This window comes from Rattus norvegicus, chromosome 18 (assembly GCF_036323735.1).
Source record: "Rattus norvegicus strain BN/NHsdMcwi chromosome 18, GRCr8, whole genome shotgun sequence".
Lineage (NCBI taxonomy): Eukaryota > Metazoa > Chordata > Mammalia > Rodentia > Muridae > Rattus > Rattus norvegicus.
Genome location: NC_086036.1, coordinates 16,782,088 through 16,795,113, shown reverse-complemented (window position 1 = coordinate 16,795,113; position 13,026 = coordinate 16,782,088). Strand labels below are relative to the sequence as shown.

At 39.9% G+C, this 13,026-nt stretch overlaps 1 protein-coding gene across 15 annotated transcripts in view; it reads right to left on the bottom strand.

Moving 5' to 3' along the window:
• Window positions 1-13,026, bottom strand: part of Kiaa1328 (KIAA1328 homolog) — a 299,019-nt gene that overhangs the window by 266,326 nt on the left and 19,667 nt on the right. For 12 of the 15 annotated variants that reach the window (XM_017601012.3, XM_003751756.6, XM_017601011.3 and 9 more), the window contains one exon: window positions 33-148. The exons of 1 other annotated variant lie outside the window; for it this stretch is intronic. In XM_017601012.3, coding sequence (XP_017456501.1) covers window positions 33-148 — 116 coding nt within the window. Of the gene's footprint in view, window positions 1-18; window positions 149-2,429; window positions 9,266-13,026 lie in introns of all 15 variants that reach the window. 2 more of the 15 variants (XM_039097034.2, NM_001134607.1) reach the window with 2 other exon arrangements.

Here is a 13,026-nt window from a genome sequence, read left to right as displayed (position 1 = left end):
ATATAAAATAACAGAAACTTTCAAAAGGATATCTTCCCTTTCTTTGATGATCAGTTCATTCTGTTCCTCCAACTGCCGGATCTTCTTCTCAAAGGACTCCTGCTCAGTTTTCAGTCGCTCCTCTGTCACCTCCTTTTCTTCACTTACTCTAAAAAGAAATACCAAAAAACAAAGAAAATGAAAAAAGAAAAAGTCCCTCAGAATAAAGCCACATGCCTAAAGCTGCAGCCCATGAAACTGCACACTTCCTCAAAGGCTCACAGAGCTCGTAGGAGGCTCTATGGTTTTTAGTTTACTCTTTCATAAGACACTCTTCCTCAACTTTGCAACATCTATGCTCCAAATTTTAAAAGATATGACAAGAAAACATTTGGAATCGAAGTCTACATTTTTTGTTGAAGCAATGCCACAGCACAAAGTAACAATAAAAGATCCCAGCCCCCATCTCGCACAGAGCAGAGAGTAGGTCAGTCAACAAAGGGATAATCTGGTGAAGGGAACAGCTACACTGGCACCACAAGGACAGAAACTGCCGGTGAGCTCAAGCCCAGTGTTGCCTTATTAATTCTTGGGAAGGAAAACAATACCTTATACATAAAAAAAATTATCACCACCATCAATTATTGACTCTTCAGGAGACTTCCCCAAAATGCCCATAAACTCCTCTTACTTAACATGAAAAGACACTTAGAGATGGCACTTCTAGCAATGGCGCCAAAAGGAATGAATTCCTCTTGATATCTTATATTTTACTTTAAATATTATTTGCATAGTTCACATTTCTCTGTAAGATGATCTTATGTTTTAATATCAAAAGCCCCCTGTGGTGGTTTGAATAAGAATGGCCCCCACAGGCCTATATATTTGAATTCTTGGTCATCAGGGAATGGCACTAAGAAGAATTAGGAGGTGTGGCCTTACTGCTACTACTCCAGTGCCATGTATGCTGCCATGCTGCCACCATGAAGATGAAAATGGACCAAACCTCTAAAACTGTAAGTACGCTCCCAATGAAATGTTTTCTAAGAGTTTCCATCTGGAAACAGGAAGAATGGATCTGGGGGCAGGAAGAACTGGGAGAGGTACAGAAAAGTATGGTCAGAATTTAATATATATAAAGAACAAATAAGTTAAAAAAAGACTTAGAAAAACCTTTAAAAAATAATCCACAGCACTCAAGAAGGTTAACAAGCCAAAGGGCCCAAGTGAGGAAGCCTCAATCCCACTTAGGAGGGAGAAGAAAGCATGGGGGCAGAGTGAGAGAGGGATCTGCGTGGGAGAGGGATTGGGAGGAGAAGTGGGGAACATGATCAGGTATTGGGGGGGGGGATAGGACTGAATCCCTGAGGGCCAGCAGAAAGAATGGAAACAGGCAACCTCGGGAGGTAGGAGGTAGGGAACCCTCTAGAATGTACCAGAGACCTGGGAGATGAGAGACACTAGGGACTCAGAGGGAGGGACCTTAGATGAAATGCCCAACAGTGGGGAGAGGGAACTTGTAGAGTCCACTTCCAGTAGAAAGACAGGGCATCAAGTGGAGGGATGGGGTTGTCATCCCACAGTCAAAATCTCTGACCCAGAATTGTCCCTGTCTAAAAGAACTGCAGGGACAAAAATGGAGAAGAGACTGAGAGAAAGGGAGTCCAGTGACTGGCTCAAATTGGGATCCATCTCAAGGGGAGGCTCCAAGGCCTGACACTATTATTGATGCTATGGTGTGCTTACAGACAGGAGCCTAGCATGGCTGCCCTCTGAGAGGCCTAACAAGCAGATGAGTTAGATGCAGATACTTAATACCCAACCAATGGACAGAAGCTGGGGACCCCTGTAGTTGAATTAAAGGTTGGAAGAAGCTGAGGAGTAGGGCGACCCCATAGGAAGACCAGCAGTTTCAACTAACCTGGACCTCTGAGATCTCTCAGACACCCCCAGGCAGCATACACCAACTGATGTGAGGCCCCCGACCCGTACACTGCAGAGGACTGCCTGGTCTGGCTTCAGTGAGAAAGAAAGCATGTAACACTTGAAAGACTTACGGCCCCAGGGAGGGAGGAGGTCAGGTGGGGTTAGGGTGGGCAAGTGGGGACATCCTCTTGGAGATGGGGGAGGAGAAATGGAATAAGGAACTGTGGGAGGTAGACTGGGAAGGGGTATAATGACTGGACTGTAAAAAATATTAAACAACAACAACAATAATAACTGCCATGGTCATGATGTCTCAGTGATGAAAACATCCTTCACAGTCACACGTATTAACATTTTAATATAAATTTATGCTTATAAATTTATATTAATTCTAGAGAAATATATGGCTTTGACCACAACAGGCAGGGACTCAGGCAGATGATTTACACCATCCTTCCTGTTCTCCATTATAATCTCTCCATGTTCACCCTCAGACCAATATCAACTTGCTTACAGGTACTCACCTTCACATGTCAACTCCAATTCTTGGTTCAGAGTCAAGATCCCACTAGACCCTTAATCCCCATCTTTCCTCTACCTCACTACAATTTATAGGAGCCTCCAACTTCCTGGAACCCACTCTTGGTGTGCATAGGATCCCCTCTGCTCTTTCCTGAAGCCATTTTAACCTAGCCCACACCTACGCCTCTAAGCCACCCACTGACTTGAAGTAGCACTCTCTATCAGGCAACACAGCCACTACACTTTCCTAAGATCAAGAGAAGGCAAGAAAAACAAGGAAAGGAACACCCATCCATCAAAGACAAGAACAGATATCAACCCTGTGCTGGCTAGTATTATGTAAACTTAACTGGAGTTATGTGAAAGGAGGGAACTTCAATTAAAAACTGCTTCCAGAAGATCCAGCTATAGGGCATTTTCTTTATTAGTGGTTGATGCCAGAGACCTCAGTGCATTGTAGGTGATGCCTTCCCTGAGCTTCTATAAAACGGTCCTGGGGTCCTGTAAGAAAGTGGGCTGAGCAAGCCATGATGAGCAAGCCAACAAGCAGCACTCCTCCAGGGCTTCTGTATCAGCTTCTGCTTTCAAGTTCCTCCCTAGTTGAGCTCCTGTCCTGACTTTCTTCAATTATGAACAACGATGTGGAAGTATAAATCAAATAAACCCTCTCCTCCCCAGGCCTTCTGTTGCAGTGTTTCACCATAACAGTAACACTAACTAAGCCAAATACTTGGAAACACCTCAATCAGCCTAACCCCAGATGCTACACACTAGTGCAAAAACACAACAACCAAGACCATGTGCCTCTACTAGAACGAATCTGGTGACCCTACTACAGTAGTCCCAGAGAAATGCAACGCAGCTGAAGCACAAGGACTTTAAAACAGGAATGATGAATATGTTCAAGAACCATACAGGGATATTAATAAACCTTGTAATGAAGTCTATGAAAACAAAAACAAACAAAGGAAAGAAATGATGAAAACACTAAGAAATGAAGGTGGAAATAGAATCACTGAAGATATAGCTAACATTAAACTAAATGGAGAGAAACTTGAAGCAATCCCACTAAAATCAGGGACTAGACAAGGCTGCCCACTCTCTCCCTACTTATTCAATATAGTTCTTGAAGTTCTAGCCAGAGCAATCAGACAATGAAAGGAGGTCAAAGGGATACAAATTGGAAGGGAAGAAATCAAAATATCACTATTTGCAGATGATATGAGAGTATACTTAAGTGATCCCAAAAGTTACACCAGAGAACTACTAAACCTGATAAACAACTTCAGCAAAGTGTCAGGGTATAAAATTAACTCAATCAAATCAGTAGCCTTCCTCTACTCAAAGGATAATCAGGCTGAGAAAGGAATTAGTAAAATGACACCCTTCACAATAGTCCCAAATAATATAAAATATCTTGGTGTGACTTTAACAAAGCAAGTGAAAGATCTGTATGACAAGAACTTCAAGTTTCTGAAGAAAGAAACTGAGGAAGATCTCAGAAGATGGAAAGACCTCCCATGCTCATGGATTGGCAGGATTAATATAGAAAAAATGGCCATTTTGCCAAAAGCAATTTACAGATTCAATGCAATCCCCATCAAAATTACAACTCAATTCTTCATAGAGTTAGAAAGAGAAATTTGAAAACTCATTTGGAATAACAAAAAACCCAAAATAGTGAAAACTATACTCAACAATAAAAGAACTTCTAGGGGAATCACCATCCCTGACCTCAAGCTGTATTACAGAGCATGAGTGATAAAAACTGGGTGGTATTGTTACAGAGACAGGCAGGTAGGTCAGTGGAATAGAATTGAAGACCCAGAAATGAACCCACACACCTATGGGCACTTGATTTTTGACAAAGGAGCTAAAACCATCAATAGAAAAAAGATAACATTTTCAACAAATGGTGCTGGTTCAACTGGAGGTCAACATGTAGAAGAATGCAGATTGATCCATGCTTATCACCCTGTACAAAGCTTAAGTCCAAGTGGGTCAAGGACCTCCACATCAAACCAGATACACTCAAACTAATAGAAAAAGTGGGGAAGAGTCTCGATCACATGGGCACTGGGGAAAATTTCCTGAACAAAACACCAATGGCTTATGCTCTAAGATCAAGAATTTTAAGAGATCATAGGTGCCAACCCAGACCTCTATAACCAGCAAAACTTTCAATCACAATAGAAAAAAAGACACTCTACAATAAAACCAAACAATTTGTACATGTTTAATATGTTTATACAAATACAGCACCACAGAAAGCACTAGAGGGAAAACTTCAACCTAAAGAGGTTAACCACACCCAAGAAAACACTGGACAACAAGAGCGGACAGGTGAGGGGCATGCAACACAACAAAATAATGGAAGTCAAGAAACACTGCTCTTTGATAATTCTCAATATAAAGGATTTCAATTCCCCAGTAAAAGACTAGATTCCAAAACAAGATCCATCCTTCTACTGCATCTAAGAAACACACCTTACCATCAAGAATAGACATCACCTTAGAGTAAAAGGATGAAAAACATATTCAGGTAAATGGACCCAAGAAGGAAGCAGGGGTAATAAATTATCTGATCCCAAGTGGCCAGCCTTAAACAAATATATAGGCAACCCTAAATGAATCCAAATGCATGTGAATATTTGTATGTATGCATGTACATATGTATAACATTATGTATTGTGGGGCAGTAGGCTGTAAAAGGCATCCTTGTTCCCAGGTGAACTGAGGTTTGAAACCCTGGCAACCCTAAGGGACAGTAAACATTTCCTTAAACTCCCAGGATACCAGGCCCATCATGTAGCTACAGCCCCCCACAGCCCCCTGTAGAGAGGTTTGTGACCATCAGTCACATAGGAGCAGCACCCAAGCCAGCCCACATGTAGATAAGGTATTCCCAAGCACTCAGATCAAGCCAATAGGAAATACCTCCTGTCAGACCCTGACCCACACCAAAACTGTATATACGAATCCTATCCAGAAGAACTAGAGATGTGCAAGAATTACATCCGAGAGCTTCTACCATAAGAACTGTAACACTGCAACTTGGGGAAGAGATCTGCTCTCCCAAAATCGCAGCCAGAAGCTCCTGGGCACCCTTTGCTGGCTAGTCAGCATCCTGCTGGCTCAGTCCAGCTGACATCTTGGAGCAACTGAAGCAGCAGTGGTGGCGACAAAGGTGGAGCAGCACCACCAATGGAGGTGGCAGAGGCAATTCCCCCTCTCTGCTCGAGTTCTCTCCCCTTGGCCTGAACCCTTGCACCTGGCCGAGCCAGAGATCTCCATGGAAAGCCTCCAATACACAGGCCCACAATGTTTAACATTAATAAAGAAAAGATCATGAAAATGAGAGTGAATGGAGAATATAGGAGAAGTTAAAAGGTGGATGATGAAAACACAGTATGCCTATATGAAAATTTCAAAAAAAATTAGATTAAAGAAGCACAAAGACAACAAGGCCAACCAACCAGAGCTTCCAGGGACTAAACCACTACCCAAAGACTATACATGGACTGACCCAGGGCTCCAACTGCATATGTATCAGAGAATAGCCTTGTTGGGGCACCAGGGGAGGGGAAGCCCTTGGTCCTGCCAAGGTTGGACCCCCAGTATAGGGGATTGGGGGGGCGGTAATGGGGGTGTGGAAGGGGAGGGGTAGGGGAGGGGCTAGTAGAGCTTGGTAAGGGCTCAGCAGTTAAAAGTGCTTGCTGCTCTTTCAGAAGACCCTACTTCAGTTCCCAGCACCTATGTCAAGTAGCTCACAATTGAGACTCTAGGTCAGTGGTTCACAACCTGTGAGTCACTGCCCCTTTAGGGTTCACATATCAGGTATTTTTCAAATCAGATACTTACATTATGACTTATAAAATTATAGTTATAATTTTAGCAACATATTAAAAATAGCAACAAAATAATTTTATGGTTGGGGATGAGGAACTGCATTAAATTGTCACAGCACTGGAAGGTTGAGAACCACTGTTTTAGCTCCTGGAGATCTGATGCCTTCTTTTGGCCCCTATTAGTACCTACACTCACATGGCATGCATACATAGATGTGTGCCATAAACTAACCCACATAAACAAATATGAAACTTTACATGCTAATCTGTGAGGATAGGAAAGACAATTGTCAAAGCCAACCTGCCATAATGAAAAATCTCAGTAACCTGGGACTAAAGTAACTGTTCCTCCCCTCCAAGAAAAGACACCTTAAAAATTCCTTATAGCTATCCACCTATAAAGATAATCTAAAAGAACAATTTGTTTCTGTCCTTGTTCTTCTGGAACAAGGCAAGATTGTCAACTATAACTGTCTATTGGAAGGTGACTAGAGGTTCATGGAAGAAAAGAAAATGCATACAGACCAGACAGAAATGCAGGTGACATTATTTTATAAGAAACATAAAGGGATCTACATTAAATACACTGAAATGTATTTTTAAAATGTTACTATGATAAATTTGACTCTTTAAATATAATCTCTTTAAATATAATCCCTCTACCCCAGCACTCATGATTTGTTACTATTATTAGGGCTAAATCAGACATATCACACCTAAGATTAGATCATAAAGAGACACTGACTTCTGACCTACTCAGTGTTGCTAATTGTTATCAAAGCCAGGGGCCAAGTAAATGCTGAAGGCACTGGCTTCTTCTTGATGCTTACAGTAAACTGTCAGGAGAGAAAGGTTAACTTACCAAAGACCAAAGCTACATACACACACACACACACACACACACACACACACACACACACACACACACAGGGGTGGGATGGGAAGGAAGGATGCAGGGAGAGAGGTAGGGAGGGGCTGAAGTTTAAAAAAAAAAACCTCCTTCTGAGTACATTTTAAATCCTAGATACCACCATGCAAAACAAGTTTTATAAAGGCAAACTTTTGTTGAAGCTTTTAAAAATTAAACTTTTTATCTCAATATAAACAAAAAAGATATGTTACAAGATTAATGTTTGGGCTCAAAATATCTTCAAACAGCAAAGTCTCCAAGAAACTTATCAGTATTTTAAGCTGACATATTTTGTTATAATACGTTGGGCACCAGAGAGAAAACAGATTTTAAATGTGCTAATCAATTGTTTAGAATTCTTCCTCAGCTTGTTCAGCAGCATGTGCATCTTAACTGCATCTGCTTCTGCTACTCTCATATTTCTGCTTTCTCCTGTGTATTGTAGTTTACTGATGTCTGAATATCTTCAGTACCTCAACAAACAAGATGAATATATTTCAATGCTCAGAACTAAGCAGACTTTCCTTGGCTCAGGTTCTACTGATTTTATGAATAGCCTGCCTCAACATTTGCTGTAACTCTTTTGGTTCTCGGTGCACCATAGGCACCAAATTCTCTACACAAAACTTCCATTCAGGTAGACCAGATGTCTCTTCTCAATGTCTGTCCCACATTCAGCTTTATGCTTTCTCAGCCTGATGAATCTCTACGTTTACTGTGCATGCGGTGGTTGGCCTTGGTTATGCTAGGTTTTCATGGTGGTTACATGATTATGCTTATAGTATTGGTCTCTACCAGCCTGGGCCTGTGAAGTATTCTTGTCTTTCTTCCAGCATGTAACTCTTCCCTCCATTCAGTTTTGTGCCTCCCTCCCACCATCAGATGAATTCTAAAAATTATATATCCTTTTCCTGAAAATGTGTTTTGTTTACCAAAAGAAGATAGAGAACCTCCCTATCATCCCCATGGCAAGTGTTGTTTCCCCTCCAACAGTGCCCCAAGAGAAATCAGTATCTTGCCAAATAGAGCCTCTGAACAAAAGCTTCCCCTACATTTGCTCTCCCACTCTTACCTGCCCACACTGGACATCAGCAATCTCCCACATACTTTATGTAGCTAAAACCCAGGTAGTCCAGGTCCTCTAGTGCTTACTGCTGCCTTTCCCTTACAGCACAGGTCTTCCTCGGTCTTGAGCTAGTTGTCAGCTCTATTCTAATGTCATGTGTATTCAGTTTGTTCCACATTTTTATTATTGTAAGAGGAGGAACAACATCCTTTAAGTCATAAGATTTAATAATGTAATTACAGGTGTAATTACTTGTTTTGCATTTATTTTCCTAACATTTCATTTCCATTTCCAAAGTTGAAAGAAGTTTAATAACAAAACATTAACTACCATTTCATTATATCCCATAGAACTATAATATTTACTAATTATAAAAGGGAAAACCCAACTTCACAATGGAGAAACTTGAAGCAGTAAACTCCACCTCAACCAGGTTCAGCAAAAGGTACATCACTTCTTTCATATTCTTGCTATAAATGTAGAACTTGAATCTTACTAAGAGAAAACCAACAAGCCCATATTGAGGGAAATTATACAAAATATTTGATTGCTCCTCTTTAAAAATGACAAGGACAAGAAGGACTGAAATAATGTCACTGACTGGAGAACACTAAAAGGATGGGATAAGTGACAACACAGTGGAACCCTGAATCCGAACGTTAGATCCCCATGAGGAGTGGATGGGGGTGGACAGACAGATATGCAATTTTAAAGAAATAACATAATTGAGCTATAATTAAGGGATGCAGTTATAAATTCATGATGTTGTCCACTGTATTCCCTTTAGTAGAAAATGTATAAAAATGTATAGAATAAGAAGGGAGAGAAAATAGTTTTTATTTTTTCCCACGTAATATGCAGTTTTAATGGGGCTAGAGAGATGGCTCAGCAGTTAAGAGCACTGGCTGCTCTTCCAGAAGACCCAGGTTCTACTCTCAGCATCCATACGGCAGCTAACAACTGTCCGTAATTCCAGTTCCAGGGGACCCAACACCCTGATATAGACATACATGCCTGCAAAACACCAATGCACATAAAATAAAAATAAAAGGTGTGAAATTTTAATTTTAAAAGCTGATCATTTTAATTTTGGCATAATTCCCAGTAAATTTAAATTGTAGAGAAAAAAAACTATAGAGTAAATAAGGATACAATAGTTTGACCTCTGCAAAAGCCAATATATATTGCTGAAGCATATCCAAATATCTTTGTTGTCTTAGATTATTCCAATACTCTAAAACTTTTAAAAATTTGAGTATAATATAAGAATGTCTTTAACAAAGGTTTAAAGACAACATATACTGAATTATCAATAATTATTTTATAACCAATTAATAGAGTAGGAATAAAGACATTAACTTCTGAAGTATTAACTTGAGAATACTTAGTTCTCAAATGCTTTAATCCAAGAAACTCACAGCTGCAATCTTGAAGCAGCAGACTAAACCAGTGCTCCTTGGGATTTCTGAGAAACTGCTTTGCGCTTCCTTGGTGTATCAGCAATTTTTTCTTCCCTCCCTCTTATTTCAGGTGTGTGCAATCTGAATTTGTTATAGCAGGTACATAAAATGATTCAATGGTAGATAATAATTATAGTCCAAAGTACATAGACAACATGCATGAAGACCGACTAAATGCTTAGGAAATGCATGTGTATCAGTGGAGCATGAGTCTGAGTCAATCCATCCAAATGAGGAAACTGTCTACTCATGGCACTGTGTGAATGCCACACAAAATGGAAAAAGGACTGATTATAGAAAAACTGACTTTGTGCAGGAGGTAGAGTCTGGTCAGACTACAAGAAACACTGCTAAGTGCACAGTAATTAGTTAAAACATTCTTTGAGTAGCAGATCTCAGAATGCACCATCTAAAATGGAATTTATGAATACACAGTTGAACATTTATAAAATCCCAGTAAAGTTCAATTGTCTCCTATCAACATGAAGTTAAAGTCTATCTTCTCTAGAAATTTTCTGTGTAATTTATTAAAAGACTATCCCCGGCCCCAAAATATTCCATAAAAGCGTCAAAAAAGAAGTTAAAAATTCTTAAGTAACTGAAAAATCAAAGTCTAACATTCCTATTGCAGGGCAATGTACATTTAATTCTTACCTAACAGTTAAAATGGATATTTTTTAAAGGAGAAAATGAAAGAATGATCTATTGCTCAGTTTACAATTTGAAACTAACGGGGCTTTTTTTTCCATCTCAGAAATGTTAAGTAGAAACAGCAAACTGTCCTCTAGGAAAAATTAGAGTATCTGGGCCTACAGCACAAGCAGGCTCTTGGGAAGAGAGCATGAACAGGCAGCAGTGGAGACGAGACAGGCAATAGGAGGGTTTGGAGATTGCTCTAGAACACAGGCCATCTTTCAGCTAGTACTGCAGCTGTGCCTAGAACCATTTCAACATGTTGAAACGTATTTCCCTACAAAAATAAAGCCAACTGCCACTAGTGCACAGCCCCCATTGCCACCTCAAGGCCCCTGTAAACAGGGGCATGCATATAGAGGACCATCGCCTCAGCGTCTTTCAGCAGGACCTATGATGCTTTGTAAAGCTACTCACTGTTCAGGTCTATACATGGTGCTGTTTTCCCATCTATGCAAACAATCCATTCATCCTGCTGTGAAAGACTTTCTAGGGCATATAATTCAGTACCTGTAACAATAATTCTGTCTAGAGAAAATGCAGACAACACCCTACTTCCCTTCTGCACATGTAACTCAATACCAGGTATCCGAGGGAAGCCCCTCCATTTACTTGAAGTCCATATGGCAACTCATCCCTTTGTACATTCTTCCATAAGCAACATAATTCACATCACTGCAACTTCTCTTCGTTGCATTCTCCATTAGCCTCTAAATTTTGGTTTACCCTCATACGTTATTACCGTTAGTGCTGTTAACACAAATGAGAAAGTCCCCTAAATATATGAAGATTATTAAGGAAGTGCACCCATACATTTAGTAGCAGAAATTCCAAAGTCTGTTTGTTTTCTTACCTGTTAGCACAATTTTGCTCACTTACATTCACTATGGACGAGGGATGTATTTTATTTATCTGTGCTGTCTAACCACCATGCCTTTCTATAAATTAATTTCAAACTTCTCCTGGAATAATGCCAGCAGGCTAGTATGAGAGCCAAAACTTCTTACATGTGCTACATCATAAAAGAATATGTAAGGTTTCTAAATTTTCTAATACTTTCCCCAATATGATTGTTTTCCTTTTTTTGATAAAGGTCTCACTCTGTAGAACAGACTGGCCTTGAACTCAGAGATCTGCCTAACTCTGCCTTCCCTAGTGCTAGAATCAAATGTGTGTGCCATCACAATTTTATATTTAATACACGAAGCATGCCATACACTTTCATCAACACTATTGTCCTTTATTTGTTGTATTTGAATTAACTCATTTTCTAGCCTATCATGTGAATGATAAATTTTATTTTATTACATTTATTCATGTACATATTTTAGGCATCTTACCTTTTTATGTTTTTTAAGTAAAAATAATTTAGTGCAAAAAACTTGAAAATGAAAACCACCACACAGCTACAACAACCTAAGTACTCAGACAAGCATTTGTCCAGACCCACATCTCTATGTCTCAATGAACATCGGCACAGCTAGAAAAGTCCTTTCGAAGCTGTAGGACTGTGCCTTAGATTTTACACTTCTAACATTAATTACATTTTTATGGTCTCATCTACCACAACATTTTAAAAAGCTATCAGTGTTAAAAGTAGAAAACCATTAGCACAATTTTTTACCTACACTGTCTTTCCTCAATACCTTAATCTTCCTTTCTTTCTGCCTTTTACACACATATACAAGATCCAGCTACAGCTGCTCCCATGGACATGTTATAGGTTAAAATGCACACGCGGAAGCAAATCTGTGGCCCTTCTCTAAGCTCTTGCTGCAGAGCGTCAGTACAGACTGGAGGTTCACACGGAGCCTCTGTATGGCTCCGTCCAAGATACAAGTACACTTTCCACCTGACATTACCAAAGTCAAGACCCTATCTATTTCAGAAAAAGGAGAGACTCAGGGCTTAGGAATAGCTCTTGTAAAGACACTTTAAACATCAAAAGATATATTTTAAAAATAAGTTAACACCATGCCTTTATATTATATATCAGTCTGTAACTGAGATACTGAATTCTACATCCTTCTGAAAGGGTGCTGCCAATGGCCAGTGGTGGCTGCCAAGCAGTCTCGGTGACGTGCTGCCTTAAAGATGCCGAAGGATTTGCATCCAAGCCGATCTTAAGGAGGAACACTGAAGTGTGTCACGGAAAACCACCACCTTCCTAAGGCTTCTGGCTCCTTTCTCCATCCGGTTTGACCTTATACAAGGTGAATGTAACCCTTCATGGCCAATCGTTCTTCTGAAGAGACACAAACTAAGCCAGCCTCTAAAACCTCGGCCTAACATTTTCTATTAATACTTCATCGTTATTCTCTATTTAATCAAAATTGAGACTATTGATTTGAAAACAAAACAAAACGATATACCAGACAAGGCAAGCAAAACATAAAAGCAGCAGATTCTGCCTTACTTTACATGTGATTTGTAAAGCACAGTTTTCCCATGAATAAGTAACTACATTTAAACGTCCTTTATAAAGAACACAATTTTTTCTCTTCAGAATGAAATTTGAGCTTGCATTTCCTCTCTATTTTACTTTTATGTTCTTCTTGAATAATGAACAGAATTGAGGACAGTCAGAATCTAAGTCATATAAAGACGACATCTGCACAGAGG